The sequence below is a fragment of the Cyrtonyx montezumae genome, unplaced genomic scaffold, assembly GCF_038088225.1.
Source record: "Cyrtonyx montezumae isolate F1298 unplaced genomic scaffold, pur_monq_1.0 scaffold_10, whole genome shotgun sequence".
NCBI classification, from domain to species: domain Eukaryota; kingdom Metazoa; phylum Chordata; class Aves; order Galliformes; family Odontophoridae; genus Cyrtonyx; species Cyrtonyx montezumae.
In genome coordinates this window covers 1,614,878-1,631,712 of record NW_027071826.1, presented here as the reverse complement: position 1 = coordinate 1,631,712, position 16,835 = coordinate 1,614,878, and the positions used below count along the sequence as shown (strand labels likewise).

General features: G+C 49.3%; 2 protein-coding genes across 3 annotated transcripts in view; both read right to left on the bottom strand.

The window, feature by feature from the left end:
* Window positions 1-6,933: 6,933 nt before the first annotated feature.
* On the bottom strand, window positions 6,934-12,187 carry CCDC198 (coiled-coil domain containing 198). The gene is made up of 6 exons (XM_065747949.1): window positions 12,007-12,187; window positions 10,848-10,924; window positions 9,090-9,176; window positions 8,662-8,760; window positions 8,241-8,403; window positions 6,934-7,181 (listed from the first exon to the last, which is right to left on the bottom strand). Exons 1-6 carry the CDS (start codon window positions 12,185-12,187, stop codon window positions 6,934-6,936), a joined length of 855 nt encoding a protein of 284 aa, XP_065604021.1.
* Window positions 12,188-13,739: 1,552 nt separating this feature from the next.
* SLC35F4 (solute carrier family 35 member F4) overlaps window positions 13,740-16,835 on the bottom strand; it is a 100,295-nt gene continuing 97,199 nt past the window's right edge. For both annotated transcript variants that reach the window (XM_065747900.1, XM_065747910.1), the window contains 3 exons: window positions 16,080-16,272; window positions 14,733-14,822; window positions 13,740-14,158 (listed from right to left, as the gene is read on the bottom strand). In XM_065747900.1, coding sequence (XP_065603972.1) covers window positions 13,917-14,158; window positions 14,733-14,822; window positions 16,080-16,272 — 525 coding nt within the window. In that variant the 3' untranslated portion in view covers window positions 13,740-13,916. The remainder of the gene's footprint in view (window positions 14,159-14,732; window positions 14,823-16,079; window positions 16,273-16,835) is intronic.

Genomic DNA, 16,835 nt, shown 5'->3' with positions numbered 1-16,835 from the left:
TGAGCTCTGTGTGAGGCTTTGCCAATGGCTGAAGTATGGGGCAAGGTTCCAGAAATACTGTATTTTCAGACACTAGGGACTTTACAGGAGGGAATTCCACAGGTTATTTCAGTAACTTCGGTGCCCACTGTGCCCACAACCCCTCTGGTGGTTTAAGCAGATAGGTGTTATTGTGCTGAAGAGCAGGGAGTTAATTACAGCTGACAAATCCTTGGTAAAAAGCATTAGGCTCTAAGACATCACCTGGAGTGCTGCGCCCAGCTCTGGTGCTCTGCATAATGCTGTCGTGGAGCTGTTGGAGCAGGTCCAGAGGAGGCCACAAGGATGCTCAGGAGAATGGACCACCTCTCCTATTAGGCTTCCCAAAGCCTAAGGGGACATAAACAAATGCTGAGAGTTTTTACCATGGCCTGTACAGACAGGGGAAGCAACAACAGTCTTCAGCTGAAAGAAGATGGATTTATGTTGGACGTACAGAAGAAATTCTTCACTTTGAGGGGGGCACTGGTGCCCTGAGAGCTTCAGAAGACACAGCCCTGTCAGGTTTGGGCTTTGCAAACATAAAAAGCAAGGTTGGATGAGGTGTTATGTCCGGGTCCCTTCCAACCCAAACCCCTCTGTCATTCTAAGCTTTACCAAGGAAACCTGAAACTATACACTCTTCTTTTTTTCTTTGAAAAACAAACAAAAACTTCTACTAAAACATGGTGGTACTTTTTTTCTCTTGTTATTTTTATGAATAGTTTCTGGGTTGTTGACTGGTTCCAGGCAGTCACTTCAAGAAGTGCCCAAAATGGGGAAAATCCATTACTTCTCTTCTCTCAGAAGAGACCCTATGGCCTCTGCTCCAAGTTAACACAGATAGGAAAAGAGGCAACGGCCTCAGGTTGTGCCAGGAAAGGTTCAGGTGGAATATTAGGAAACATTTCTTCTCCAGAAGAGCAATTGCAGTGAAAGAGCAGCGATGCGTCGGCACAGACACATTTAGCCCAAGATCTCTGTCTGCAAGGAAAGCCAGTTTCACACTGACCGATTTAATTGTGTGGGTAATGTCCACGCTTCTCCTCTGCTAACGAAGTTGTAACTTTGGGGAGAACACTGCCCTAAAAGCCTTTCATTGTTTTTCAATACAACAGAAGCCATCTGAATAGCAGAACTTTGCTAATGTTGAGACCAATTCCTCCTCATCGTAACCACTTTTTTGAACTATCAAAAGCTTTTCCCATCTCTGCAGCTTCCTAATCCCAATTCAGACAGAGTGTTCTCTTTCTTTCATAATTGATTGTTTTTCTTCTTGCATAGATGAAGACCGTGCTTCTGTAGTTTAAAATATATAGATCGTAAAACTCAGCAGTGGGTTGAGTCATTGGCAGTAAAACAGTCAGTGTGCTGCTGTTAGGTGCAGCTGGACATCCACCTTCCCACGTCCAGAAGAGAAAGCTTCCTATGCTCGAGGACTCGACCCTACAGAGAGGGGACCTTCGTAGGATGGGGCAGGTGCAGGAATGGTTGGAAAGGCAGAAGTCCCTTGTCATTAACATCCCTGCAAGACTGCCTTCCAAGCCTTAACTGAGCAGCACAAGATCCCTGTGGGAAGTAATTAAGTATCAAGAGCAACTGAAAGATGAAGCTGATGGAGGAAAAGAAATTAAAAAGATGGGGGCAGAGCAATGCAACATATCCAAAGCAACAGGAGGAAGTGGTTACCAACATCAGGATTAGCAATGGTTTTGCTCCCTGCCCCTTGCCCTCAAGAGGAGATTAGGCAATTTGTTCTCAGCAGGGAAAGGGGGAAGAAAAAAAGAAAGAGGGGAAAGAAGGTGGAGAAAAGGGCAAGAAATAATTGGAAAAAAATTGGAAATTGAAAATAATTGGAATTTGCCCTTCCTGCAAGTGTGGGAAGTTTTTCATCTTTTTGTTTTATGGCCATATGGTCTTTCTGCTTGCAACAACCAAGTGGGTTTGGAGAGCACTGTGAACGAGAAGAAGTACAAACTAAAGTTTGAAGCCAGTGCTGCTGGAAAGATGGTTCTTAGAGATCAAAGAGACCCCTTTTTTTTTTTCCTGCCTTTTTTTCCCCCTTCTTCAACTTTAGCACAGTGATTTCTTCCACATCTCCGTGATTGCTTTCAGTACCACCGAGCTCAGCCAGCGTTGCAAAATTAGCTTCACCAGAACAGTGTCAATAACTCATTGTTGCTAAAAATTGGGGTTTCAATAAATCAAAACCAGAGGAGAAACCCCAAACCAAAGCACTTAGGGATGTCTGAACATCAAGCCCAGAGAAATCTCAGGGAGAAGGACAAGGAGCAGGAGCAGAAGGCTGCTGTGGGCACACACACACAGCCTCAGTGGTGGATGTGAGGTGCTGCTCACTTAGCACTGGTGTCTGTGTGCTTGGAAGGAAGGGGGAACTGCACTTAGGGGGATTTGTGAAGACAGAAGAGCACTGTAAGGAAAATCTGCTGCAGTGAGAAGCCTCACAAGGGAGGCTCTGTGTGGCAAAAGGCTGTGCTTTTAGGTCAGCTTGGCCAAGCTGAAGGAAGTGGTTTGTGTGGTAAATAGAAGGGGTGCCTGGCTTTGAAACTCAGTGTTTTCACAGTACAGAAATCAGTTGCAAGCTACACTGATTATTCGGGGGTAGAGGCTGCAACAGGGACCAAGTGGTGACCAGGTAGAGGCCAGTAGTTGGCCACAGAAGTTCAGTGGGACCACAAAACTAACAGAGCCCTGCTTTGCTTTTCTCCCAGAACAGTTGTGAACCAGCATGTTAAGCAAGTCCTGAGTTAATGAAGTCTGCTATTTGTTATCAACATGATCATAGGCTGCAAAAAGCCTGATTTGATTAAAAGGGGTGTTAGTTGGACTGACAGCTAATAAATGGCAGCACAGGTAACTTCTGTGTCTCAAAGTGACTTGGTAGGAATAGGAAATTAAAGGCTGGATCAGCAACACAGCAGTTTTAATCTATCCCATGACTTAGGATGCATGTTAGCAAACCACAGCGTTGATGGGAGGGAAGAAGAATCAAAGCTGAACAGACTAAAATGAGAGAGGCTCCAAGGAAATGAAGGGAGTTCCCCAGACTTAAGGGCTTCCCAGAACCAACACAGATATCTCTTGATTTCTCAGAGCCAACAGAGGTATCTCTTGATTTTAAGGATACCACATGAGTGCTCACATTGGCAGTGGGAGGCCACGACCATGCTCAATAAGCACTTCAAACTGCACCAGAGGACAAGAGACACGACAGAACTGCCCACAGAGATGACACATCATCCAGCATCTCCAGAAAGAGATGACGAAGTACTCTTAGCTCTCTCACAGGTTTTCAGTTTCACTTTGAGCAATGAGTTAGCATTCTCAGCACTGTGCATTGCTGAGTGCATCAGAAGAGGACTTAAGTGAAGTTTAAGCAATGCTCAGGGTCCTGCAGGGAACTTCTGTCCACCAGTGAGATGGAAGGAAGGTGCCCTGGGCAAGGGCCAAAGCCAGCAGAGATTTTATGAGGTGATGGAAAGGTTAAAAATAGAGGAACGGGGAAAATAGATAAAAGGAGAAGTAAAGATGCCGTTTGGCAAGTGGAATGCCAGATTTCTCCCATGGTGCTGCTCTCTGGAAGGATGCAGTAAGAGGTGCTCAAGGCATGGGACAAAGAGGGATTTACCCTGGAATCAAAGAACATCCGGAGTTGGAAGGGATCCACTGGGATCTTCAGCTCCTATATAGCAAGGAACAACTGATCAAATACACACTGCTCTCCCATCTGTGTGCCAAGGGGGGGGGGGGGGGAGGGTTATCTGCTCTTTTATTCTTGTGGACTGCACAGTCAGACTTCGTGCAGGGATTTGCAGGATGAGCCATTCCCACAACGTGTCAGTAGGTGGCAAAAAGCTACAACCCTATTGCTAAGCGAGGACTGAATGCTTGTTCTCTCGCAGAACGGGAAGGATCTGAGAGATCTCCATCCCATCAGAGATCATGTGCCCCCTGACCAGCAGGGTGTGACATCCCAGAAAGGGCACCATCCCTCCATACCCACCCCAGCTTTGTTCCTCAGGATCCCCCTGTGCCACTGCTTGACTTTCCTCACATAATTTGGAGTCACAGAATCGTTAACGTTGTAAAAGAGCACTAAGATCTTATAGTCCAACCACCAACCCATTGAGAAAAGCTGGGAACCCAGAGGGATTAATCAGTACTTCCCAACACTGGGAAACAACAGGTTTAGGGCTGCACTAGTGCAGCATCATCTGAGGTTACCTGGTTAGACAAACCAAGCTGATGGTCACACTGTAATCTGCACATACAGCCTTAAACAGAGCTTACTTTGGGTAAGGAGACTGAAACAACCCCAGCTGCCCATCACACCTCCCAGTGAGGCAGGGAGATAAGGGATTAATAAAAAAAGTTGTTAGAAATATCCTAGAGACCTTGATAGTGGCAGGCTGTTTTTTTCTTGCTTTTGAATGTGTGCAGGTGTCAGGGACAGGAGGATGCTGCTTGATGCTGAACACCCACATTCCTGAGGAGGTCTAACACTCTGAGCTGGGGGGGGATAGAGCCCAGGAAGATGAGAATATGGCATAAATGCAGGCTGCACGGTGAGAAGTCATTGCAGCACAGCACTGAGCGTCGAGCAGTTTTCTTTACCAGCTGCTTCTCTTTGCTAAGTGTAGGTAAATTGCATTTCTGCTTGAGAACAAGAAAAGAGATATTGCAGCCTGGGCATCCAGATCTCAGAAATAATATTTAGGGTTTTTTTTTTTTTTTTTTTTTTTACATATAGAGGAGAGGTTATTGAAGATTTCCTCTTTCAAGTGGAGCGTTTAATTACTAATTATGTAGCTAGATATTAACCACTGGTGCTGGCTTTCCCCAGCTCAGCTGTCTGCTTGAGGCTGAGCACTGTCATTCTGTTCATACATTTCAGCAAAATCTTTTTGGTTAATCCCAAGCAAGAGAAACTCGCCTTGCTTTGGCCATCTGTAATGCAATGGATAGTGCAGCAATGACAGCAAAGTCCCAGGATGCAGCAGGAGAGGACACACTCACATACAGCAGCCACAGAAACAAAGGAAAGAATCTGCTTACCTTCAGAAAGCCTCAGGTGGGTGGGGATCTCCAGCAAGATACACCCACTTCCACTGCCAACCCTTAAATGAGGGCTGGGAAGGGGTGGGTCCTGGCTCCAGCCCTTCCAGTTACTCAGGTGCATTGCATACACCTGAGCTCCCCTGGGTTGGCCCTGCCTTCCCCCCAGGTGCTCCATCACTGCTTCAGGTTGTGACTTAGCATTTCTGCTACACCATCTCACCACCACCAAACCCACCCTGTGGTCTTTTCACAAGGAAAATCCAATGCCCTTTTGCCCTGGGGCAGAGATCTGTCTGACCTACATCACTGAAAGGGACTTTTAAAAGTCTTCTAGTTCAACTCAGCTGCAATGAATGAGGACAAATCTCACTTCACTTCCATACTCCAGAGCCTTGCTTCTTGGCACCACCAAAAACCAACCCCTGCACACGTGCTGTCATTGTTATCCTCCCAAACACGTCCCACGTCCATCCCTAGCAGCCAGGAGGGCCACTCCAGCCTCTCCTTGCTGTGGAGGCAACCTCAGACCAGGAGCTTCTTTCCATCACGTGTGCCTTCCACAAGCTCCACGTATGCACGGTTGTGAGCAGCAAAATTCATCCCCTGCTTGGTGGGCTGTAATGACTCACCCTTCCAATGGTGAGATGGTATCAAGCGTTTGAAAGCAGGAGCTTCTCAGAGAAAAAAACAGCCTCCCTGAGTCACAGCCCTGGCATCGTGGGGGATTTTTCCCATCTTCTGGAACTGGCAGAGGTGTCTAAATTTCCCCTTTAGTAACAGAAAAAATGTTTTCATTTCCAGCCTCTGTAAACGTGAGAGCAGGATGAGTTGCCTTCTGCCTCTCACCAGGTCATGATGAGTTGACACAACTGAAAGCAGAACAGTCAAACCATTCTGAGCACGAGAAGGAGAAAGCAGCTTTCCTGGCTTTAGTGCCTCTAGAAAAGCAAATTTTGCACACTGAGCTGATAAATTAATGCTCAGAGTCTCCATGAAGTCTGTGCTATGGATGGACTGGTCTACACACCCTCTCCATGGGCAGTGCTCTTCCCAAGTGCTGGTGATGCAATTATCAGGAAAGGAATCAGTTCTATCTGAGATAAATTGCATTTCCACCAATTACAGCTTAATTGTTGACAGATGGGAACACAGAAGGGAGATACGTCGAACCATTAAGAGGACAGGTGTATAGAGAAGTGCCAGATTAATTGTTCCAGCCCATTAAATCATTGACCCTTCTGGCCTACCCTCAGCATTGAATTCAGAGCTCTCTCAATCCTTCCAGCTTGCACGCGATGCCCATGTTTACAAGAAAAGCACACAGGGGTGCTTTCAAAATACAGACTCCAGAAACAGACTCATTAGCAGGTCTTCTTCCTCATTAAAAGCAGTTTTCTTATTTTTCCATGCTGGGGTTTGTTTTCTTGGCTTTTCCATGTGCTCACATGTGGCTCCAAGGAGCAGCTTCCTCCACAAAGAATGTAGACTTGCTGTAACGGGCTGTGCATCCAGAGAAGTTGCAAAGAGAGGAAGGAGTGAAGGCAGGACAGAGATCAGCACTGGGTGGAGGGCTCTGGCTTTGAGTTGGAGCTTTGGCTTTGATTTCCAAATCTTGCTCTCCCTAGGATTGTCAGTAAAGCCCGAGAGAGACAAATAGCTAAATGCTGCTGACAGCAAGTCGGCCATGGGTGCCTCATTCCCCTAAACACTGAGAGTCAACCCTCCCACCCACATCCAGTTATTGAGGATAGCCTGGCTTGTAAAATAAAGGGGAAAATATTTTCAGACCCACCTCTCTTCTCACTGCCAAGTGAACAAAACATCCAAATTATGCTGCTAAAACTTTTTATCAAAGAAGTCATCAAAGAGTGAAACCCTCTCTGTCCTGGTTCTGACCAGCGGACGTCTGTGGTAAAGCTTCTTCTCTTCCCTGTCCCAGTCCTCGGAGTCAGTGCTGGAAGTGTCCCAGAGCAGGTCCCTGGAGCGTGGCTCCCTGCAGAACCACAGCCCGACCTTGCTGCTGCTGCCTGGGGGAAGCCCAGCCCTGGTGTGCTGCCCTGAGGGTCCTCCATCTCCTCTGTTTGCTGGAGAAGAAAATAACAATAGTGGCAGTTTTACCCAGAGCCATACCCATCCTGCTGGGTTCAGATGGTAATCCCTATGAGGAGGACCCTGAGAAATCCCTGCAGGATCAGAGCACGTGGCTGGGGACACGCTGGGCAGGCCAGGCACAGTCTATTCAGGAATGCAATCTTGGAACTCGATGGGCTTTATGGTCCCTTCCAACCCCAGCCATTCTGTGATTCATTCTGTTGAGTGAATTAATCAAGTCTGGCATGAGGCGACTGGTTCAGCGCTGACCCATAGGAGTGGGTGCTGGGATTCCCATGTTGAGTTCCAGGGAGCACATTCCTACCTGAGATGCTTTACGACTCCCAACGTGTGTGAGTAGGTGAGTACCACCTCCAGTGCCCTCACATGGCAGCATCTGATCTTCTGCTGGTGGGAACCCGCTCCTGGCCCTGGGCTCTTTGGTTTTGTGCTCCTATGGCTATTCTCTTGCTTCCATGGGGAAACAGAGACACAGAACCACAGGCTGGTCGGGTTGGTAGGGACCTAAAAGATCGTGAGTTGCAACCCCTGCAGTGGTCTGGCTGCCCCCCACAGCTCAGGCTGTTCAGGGCCACATCCGTGGTCTTGGGATCCTCCAGAGAAGGGGCACCCACAGCTCTGGGCAGCAGTGCCAGGGCCTCAGCACCCTCTAACAACTTCCTCCTAACCTCTAACCTAAATCTCCTGGTTTAATTTAAAGCCGTTCCCCATTACCTTACTACTATCAGACTTGATAAAACATCTGTTTCCCTCCTGTTTGTTTTGACCACAGGGAGTGTTTTGGGTTTGTTAGCATGAGAGGGAGGACTTTTAAGAATGTGTGTGCTCCTATAAAGCTCAGGTTCAACATCTCCCACCGGGACCGCCGTGTCTTTCTTGCTGGACTGCTCTCAAGGAGTCCCGCCAGTTGTACACATAGCTGGGATTGCCCTGACCTGAGTGCAATAGCTTTGTTGAACCTCACCGAGTTCAGATGGCCCACTGAGGATGCTGGGGAGTCGTACATCTTCTTGGACTATGATTCTGCTTACCAGGGTCTCCATCAAAACGCTGACTGTGCTCAGCAGGGACAAGGTCTCGGCTTCCTGCGCTGTCGCCTCTCTGAAGAGTGTCAAGGACCATCTCCGAGCTCAGTACCCCGATTTTTTGTTTGTTGATTTTTGCCTCCTTGAGGAGATCTCTCTTCAGCTCTGCCTGGGTTTGCAAACGAGCCATCAGCACAAGCAGCAGAGGAGCAGACACATTTTAACAGCTCGACGCAGCACATCATCAGAGAGCCGGTGCCGGAAGTAATCACACAGCTGGGTTGCTCGACCAGGGCAAATCGTGTTTGCCAAAAGGAACACAAGTCAGAATGTGATCCCATGGGAACTTCCTCACCCATGGGGGAGACACAGAGATGGGAAAACCCTCCCAAGCCTCAGCCTCTCCCCAGAGCCATCCCCGTGTTACCTCTCGGCGCCGGCGTGTTAAGTCCAGCATCTGCATCTTGTGCAAGTGCTGCCGCCTGCCAGGGTGGGCTCTCAGGCTCTGCCCCCTCTTCTCCAGAGTCTGTGAGGTATTAAAAGCATCAGTAAAAGCACCTGCATTGGCTGAAATCAAAAGAAACTCCTGCTTGCCAACCCACACAAGGTCCCTCAGGTGCTGCCTAGATGAAGGCAGCGAGCGTTTTCCTGTCTGGCCAACTTGCAGCAATTTAGTGTAGGTTTTCAAAACACAACTTATCTCACAGCTCTGCTCTGGGGCACGATGGAAACTCCTCATTAAAGTCACGTATACATGCTCCTGCCCCCAAGGTGCTGCTGCTGTGCTTTGTTCAAGTTGACATCAGGAGCTGCACACAGCCAGCGTGCCCGCTGCACTGCTCTTGGAGTGCTCACCTTTGCCTTTTGGGCTCCACCTGCCCCTTGCTGGCTCCAGGGCTTTGCAGCAGTGATCCCCCGCAGAGTGTTGTCAGGTTCAAGCCTCTGCAAGTGCAATATTTACAGTGTTCACTCAGTCCTCCTTCCACAAAAACGCCCAACCTGACATAAAACTACCTTGACATTCTTCCAGCTCCAGTTCTGGTCTGTTTGCTTGGGATGAAAGAAGGAGTTTGGCACATTCAGCAAGTGCTGAACACACATCAGTGTCATAATTGAATATAGTGTTTCCTGGCAGGTCATCCGAGGCCAGAACCTGGTTATCTGGCCCTGAGAGCCATCCCCTCCATCCAGTCAGACTCTTTTGGTCACTAAGACCTTACTCTGTAGGACTCGTGCGGTACAGGGAGTCCTTCCTGTTGGAATTCAGCCTCGAATTCAGGCTGCTCTGAGTATGGATTCCCACCTCAAGGAGCTAAGATGACTCCTTCCACCTCTCAGATGATATTGGCTAATTTCTAGTCTCAATACTCATTTTCTCACCTGTGATGGGAGCTCAGCCCGGCTTCCTTAAAAGGAGCATCACAGAATCCTAGGCTCGTCTAGTTGGGAAAACAGCCTTAAGACCATCACATCCAACTGTCAACCCAACACTATCAATTCCACCAATCAAACATGTCCCACCGTGCCACATCTCTTATATATCTGCAAGGTGGGAACGTCACTGGGCAGCCTGTGCCAATGCCTGTCCACACTTTCTATGAACACAGATTGGAAATTAGGAAACATTTCTTCCTGAAGAAAAGAGTGGTGATGCATTGGCACAGGCTGCCCAAGGAGATGATAGCATCATCATCCCCAGGGTTGATCAAGAACCATGAAGATATGGCAGTTAAGGACTTGGTCAGTGGGTGCGGTGGGGTGGGGCTGGGAATCTGGAAGGTCTTTTCCAGCCTTGATTCTGTGACTCCTCATGCTCCCTGGCCCAACTCAAGGCCATTTGCATCAAGGGCTCTATCAGTAAGATCCATCTTGCACTTTATATAGGACATCATTAACCTCTTGCACGTGAACAAGAGTGTCTTCTGAATGGTGACATGGCTCTGGCTGGATGCACCGAGCTGCTGCCAAAGTCTGGGCTGCAATCTTTAAGGATCCTGTAAATAAATCGTGGAGCCATAGAATCATTAAGGTCCAACTGTCAGTGTATCAGTACGAGATTAAAGGCAGCAGTAAAGGAGTGCTATTTCAACCCAACACAACTGGTAAAGGTAAAAGAGCTCCCTAGAGTTAATGGAAAATCTCCCAGTGGCTTCCTATGTACTTCAGCTCTTCCTATGGCATCCCCATTTTCTATCGTGCCTCCTCCAAACATATCGTGGTCCTTCTCGTTGTGCTCCCCAACCCCAGTATATGGCACGTGTTCAGCTTCTGGGTGCACAAAGCTGATTATGAAGCTGAAAAATACGGCACTAGATGGCAGCATGTGACACCACAAGCTGCAGCCCGGATCGTGCATCGCCACCGTGGTCCCATCCATGGCCTCAGGCACCTCCAGGGATGGAGTACCCACAGCTCTGGGCAGCAGTGCCATGGCCTCATTGCCCTCTGAGTAAAGAATTTCCCCCTGACATCTAATCTAAATCTCACCTTTTAGTTTAAAACTGTTGCCTCTTCTCCTATCATCCCTGGAGGTGTTCCAGGCTGGGAGGGGCCCTGGGAAGTCTGATCTAATGGCAAAGCAGCCCCCCGTGAATCTCCATATGCCCACCCTACCTGTGGTCGCCGAGGTGGGTGCAGCTTGATGATGCTGCTGGCTCCATTCTCTGGCAGGGTATTGAAGTCAAGAGGGCCTGAGGGGTCAGGAAAGGAGAAGGTGAGGTGCAGTCACTTTTGGGTGTCTGGTGTTGGGCTGTACTCAGCTCTAAGTTTCTGCCCTATTTTTTGCTTGGCTCGTCCCACACCCATCTCTCCCAGTGCTCTGCCCAGAGGTGGTGGTGCCCCATTCCTGCAGACAGCCAAGCTCAGGCTGGATGGGGCTCAGAGCACCTGATGGAGCTGTGGGTGTCCCTGTTCACTGCGGGGGAGCGGGACCAGAGACCCTTTAAGAGTCCCTTTGAACTTAAAATATTCTATGACACTCTACTTGCTGCTCAGCCACAGAATCACAAAATGGTTTGGGTTGGAAGGGACTTAAAAGACCCCCCAGGCCCGTCCCTGCTGCGGGCTGGTTGCCACCCTGTTACTTATTAAAGCAGTGCTTTAACTGAGCTCAGCCTGACCTGAGCTCTGTGCTGTTCTGCTCCTCCTGGGTGCACGGGGCCGTGTTATTGCTTGCACAACTAAACATGCGCAGTAACTCTTTCTTTTACAGCCTCTCTGTCCTCCCCAAACCTGCCCTGTGGTGTCTGAATGCCATTCCGTGTGAGTCACCGAGCTCGTATTAAATCCACGTTTAATAGCTGCACGAGCAGGGAGGTTGTCTGCTGGGGGCTGCAGAACCCCAGGCCACTGTCACATTAAAACTGCGTGTGCTGTCACAGTCCCTCCACGGTCACAGTCCTCGTGTCCCACTCCAAGTGGGCACAAACCTTCTCCTTCACCTCTGGGTTTGGGTCCAGGACGCCTGGGGCACAGCACATTGCAGTGGGACTCCCCTTCCTCTGCCTCTTGCTAGTGGAGTCAGCCTGGTGCCGTGAGGCTCCCATTTATTTTAATGCTGAATTTCACATCTAATTAAAGCCTGACTCCAATTAAGGTAATGATATGGCTGTGCCCAGCGGTGCACGTTATGGGGTTGCAGTACGAATGCTGTGTCTGGCACTGCGGGGATGCCGTGAGAGTGGGGCTGTGATCTGGGCTCTGAGACCATCCCACAAGGCTCTGGGGAGGGAAAAATCGCTGGGAAAGGCTTCCCCCCCCCCTCCCCACGTACCTGTGGAGGCTCTCCCATAGCACGTCTGGCGGAGGGGTGGGAGCTGCCCATGGGTTATGGGATGTCCCTGCTCCGTTGTGGCTGCCGGGTGCAGGCGGGGCTCCCCCAGCACCTCCTCACCGCTGAGCATCGGTGCCACCTGGGTCACCCTGGGGTGCGACTTCGAAGAGCTGAGGCCCATTTCGTAGGGCTGGGGAAGAAGGAAAAGTGTTGTGATGCAGAGCTCCCGGCCGGCTGCCAAGTCCAGGGCAGGATCCCACCGCTGGATGCACTCATGTGCCCGTCCCAGCGGGGTTAAACATTGACATGGTCCTCACCACTGCTTTGTTTTTACCTCCCCGTGACTTACAGCAGCACTGCCTCAGCTCAGCTGGTGTTTTTTGGTTTTTTTTTTTCCCTGAATCTTCCATCTCAGGAAGGAAACTTGATGCTCGGAATACCCAAAGGGTCACTGCATCTCCAGAGCATCCCCAGGTGTGTGAAAAGCATCCCCCACCGTTGCTTTAGCTCTTGTAGTGGCATTGCTGGAGGTAAAAACAGGTTTATTACAAACCCACTAAAACATCAAAGCCAACACCAAGATTCAGGTTGGGTTTCAGGAAACATTTCTTCGCAGGAAGAGCAGTGATGCAGTGGCACAGCTGCCCAGGGAGTGAGTGGTGGGGTCACCTGGAGGTGTTCAAGTACTGTGGAGACGTGGCATTGAGGGATGTGGGCAGTGGGCATGGGGGGGTGGGCTGGGGTTGGGGATCTGGGAGGGCTTTTTCAACCTGACCGATTCTATGACTCTCTCAAAGGCAAGCTGGTGGTGAGCTGCAGCCCAGAAGGTCATAGAAGCAGCTGTTGAACATCATAATTTGCAGCTGCTGTGCCCAAACTACACCTGGAGCCTTCCCCAGGAGTTGGCAGTGTAGGTGTGCCACGGGACCTGCACGAAGCTGTGAGGTGCCTGGCTGCTATGCACACCAGCAGCTTCTCCTGGAAGACCTGGAAAATCTTCACGCCTCTCTCTGTTTTCATTTGTTGTCTGCAACCCTCCACCAAGTTCTGCTGGAGCCTCTAAGTCAAACCCACCCCATTCAAATTGAGCTCTGCAGCAAACTGACTGCATTCAAAACGAAATCGTTGGGGCTCAAACGACCTCAGCTTAAAGAAGAGATGGGGAAAAACCCAATGGGGTCAGATCTCTGTCTGGAAGTTTGTGCACTCGTCAATGCATGCTGAAAGGAAACGTTTGTTTTCCCTGTGTGTTTGGTTTGTCTTGGGCTAGAATCTCAGTAGAACACATCTCTGCAGCTGTCTGATGGTGTAAATGGATGTATCAACCCCCAAACTGACCTGGGGTGGTGCCCGTTCAGCCACAAGAGTGACTGACCCCCAGGAATGCTGGGTCACTGCTCCTCTGGGTTACGTGGTGACAGCAAGGAAGCGACCCAAAAGCTTTGGCTTTTGAAACATTTTTTTTCACTGTGGTGGATGAGAAAAACGTTTGGCCTGAACAAAATGCTCCAGGAAATGGGACCTGCCATTTCCCAAGTGTGGTTTGGGGTGGTTTGGGGTGCTCCACCTCTCGTAAGCAGGCTGTTGTTCAGCTGGGAATGCTTCTGTGCAAGAAAAAGAGGCTCTGGGAAGCACTGGGCTCGTGGTGGAGCTCAGCACCATTGGGTTCAGTAACACAAGAGCTTAAATGATTGTTTTTGTTTTTGTTTATTAGAAAACATTTCCTTGTGGTTATTTACACCCTTTCCTTGGTAAGTGTATAAATGTAAACATTTATTATAGATCTAGTTCTCTTATCTTACAATTCATACCCAGTTCAGAGTAAATGGCATTGTTAAGCATACAAGGAGTGAGGAAATTTAAGCTATATTCACAGAATATACACCTGCGTGCAGTCCAGTCCACCAGCCCTAAGCTAGTGGTATAGACACTGTGCCATTGGCTCTACTTCTGCTTCTCGTGTGTACGCTGGAGTCTGTGATGTCGTCGGCGTGGTCCTCGCTTTTCTTCTCCTTCAAGCTGTTGATGAACCTCAGGGTTATTTCATCCCACTCTTCAGGGAGCAGCATCAGCAGGAACCCGATGCAAATAATGATGGTGGCTCCCAACCTCACCACGCTGAAGATCATTTTGTGCTTCAACAGATCCACAGCTGTGAAGGAGAAACAACACCACCATCAAATCTGCAGCTGGAAAAGGACTGAGGCATCAGATCAGCATGGCTTATCTTCATGACATGCATCTCATGTGTCCACGTCGTCTGCCGTCCCCTGAAGTGACCAGATCCTGGTCACTGTAAAAGACTTTCTCTTATACCCAACCTAAATCTAACCTCTTGAAGCTTGAAACCATTTCCCCTTGTTCCATCACCACAGACCCGGCTCAAGAGCCTGTCCCGTGTCTTTGGAAATGTTCCCAGTCCCGCTGGAGTTGCAAGGCCAGGGGGGTGGAGGAAGAAATGAGAAGAGCAGAGACAGTGGCTACTGAAGAAGGAGGGACTTTGGAGCGTAGTTCCACACGTACAGGCTGCCCTCATCACTCACCAGCTCTGGGGCTGCTGCCTGCCCTCCCCTGTGCTCAACACGGGCACAGCCACCACTTCCAGGGAAAGGAAGACAAAAGAAATGGCTTTGGCTAACCCCAAATCCCCCCATCCCTAGGACCCTTCAGACAAAACCCTGCTTCTGCTGTCATCATCTTCCAAGCCACGAGCACGTGACGTGTACCTGCATTCCCGGGGACGCTGAGCACTGTGCCAATGGAGATCAGAATGGGGTACGTAAGCACGACGCCGACGTTGACCAGAATGTTGAAAGCTGGGGAAAAACAGATAAAACAATACAGGATCACGCAGAACAGCACTGGAATGAGACTCTTCTCCTCCACTCTGACCCTAGGAGCGTGATGGGAACTGAATCATACAATCATAAAGGTCGGAAAAGACCTCTAAGGTCATCTAGTCCAACCACCCACCTACCACCAACAGTGCTCACTGACCACGTCCCTCAGTGCTAAGGGGCACTCATGCAATCAGCCTATGAAGCCAGCTAAGCAGGCTGCAGTTGGAGCACAGCCCTGCAGCAATCTCAGAGGCAGTGTAAATGCTCAGTGTGGATGTATGGGAAATTTGGGGTTGTTATTTGTTTTTTCTTTCCCACTATCAGTAGTCCTGGACTGCAGAACTCTGGGTGGTAAGTTATCTCTACTTTCTGTCCCTTCAGTGCTCACAGGGAAGCTGCCATTCAGCTCGGAGCAGCTCCAAGCAATGGTGAGGGCTTGCTCTCAGCACTTCAGCTGTCAGACCTGCTGTGTCTTAGCCCGGCTGCATTTATGGGCTGTGTACTGGCAACGACATCCTCTTTGTTTCCATTTAATATACTTGTAGTGGAGACAAACCTCTACAATTATGAAATAATTGAGACGTTAGCAAAGGAAAGGATGTTCTTATACCTGGAAATTAAAACACCCCTGGGCTGAATCCAATAGCTTTTCTGCCTGGCTAGAGCACAGCAATTGTCGCTCTGGAAGAAGTGATTGGTGGAGAGAAGAGGGGAGGAGAAGGCTGCAGGTAATGAAACAGGCAGCAGCAGCCTTTGCAGAGACCCAGAAAGCTGTGCAACCTCTGCCCAGAGCCTGCAGCACTCCCAGAAATGCATCCTGCATCAGTGGGTCTCCATGTCAGTGCCACACGCTCTGCAGAGCCCACCAGGAGCTGCTGGGCTAAGTGCAGCCCTTTGATATTCCACTTTTAGCAACCTATCTGGGACAGAGAAAGTGAAATATGCCATAAGTAAATAATAAGTAAATAATAAGTAAATGCTGCTGTAGGAATGCAAAGATGAAAAGTGAACAACTAGTACGACCGCCCTCGTGTTTGTTCTACTAATATTAGTGTTAAGGCCTCCAATGGAAAGTGTTAATCATTCTTCAAGGAGTACCAGTGTGCACTGAGGCTGGATTCCATCTGAGAGAGCTCTGCTGCTTCAGAGGGGGGAGGAAATGTCTGTGTGTGAGGTGTTGTACTGAGTGCAGAGGGAAGGGACAGAAAAATGAGCACCAGTTTTCTGACATACCTAACCAGAGGCCAGCTACTCCACACAGGTAGCCCCATGGCACAGCTGAGAAGGGAGACCAGTACTCCACCTTTGTAAAATACAGTATGATCGGAGTAACAGAGATGAAAATTAAATTGAAGAAGCCCAAGGTGGAAACAAAATGAGCAGCCTCCCCGAAGTTCGCACTGCCAAGAAACATTTTGAACAAAACCTGCGAAGAAAAAAAAGGGTTTTAGACTCATGGCTGTTGGGGAAAGCGAAGTCCTCCAGCACAGCATCCTCCATTCCCTAGGGGATAACGGGGTACAAGGACAGCCCTGACCAGAGCTGGGTGTCACACCTGCTAAGCACCCCCATTCCTTCTCAGCAGGGTTGTTCTCAATTAATTCTTCTCCCAGTCTGCACACACAGTTGGGATTTCCCAAACTGAAGTACAACACTCTGCATTTCGCTTTGCTGCACCTCATTAAATTAAGCTTACATGGGCCCACCTTTCAAGTCTGTCCGGGTCCCTCTGGGTGGCATCCCTTCCTCTGATCTCTCAGCAGCACCACTCAACTCTGTATCAATTTGCTGAGAGTGCATTTGATGCCACTGTCTGTGCTGTTGATAAAGATGTTGAAGAGCACCGGTCCCAGGATGGACCCCTGGGGGACACCACTCGTGACCAGAATCCACCTGGACATAGAGCCACTGACCACAGCCCTCTGGCTGCGACCTTCCAGCCAATTCTTTATCCCCCAAATAGTCCAGCCTTCAAACCCATCTCTCTCC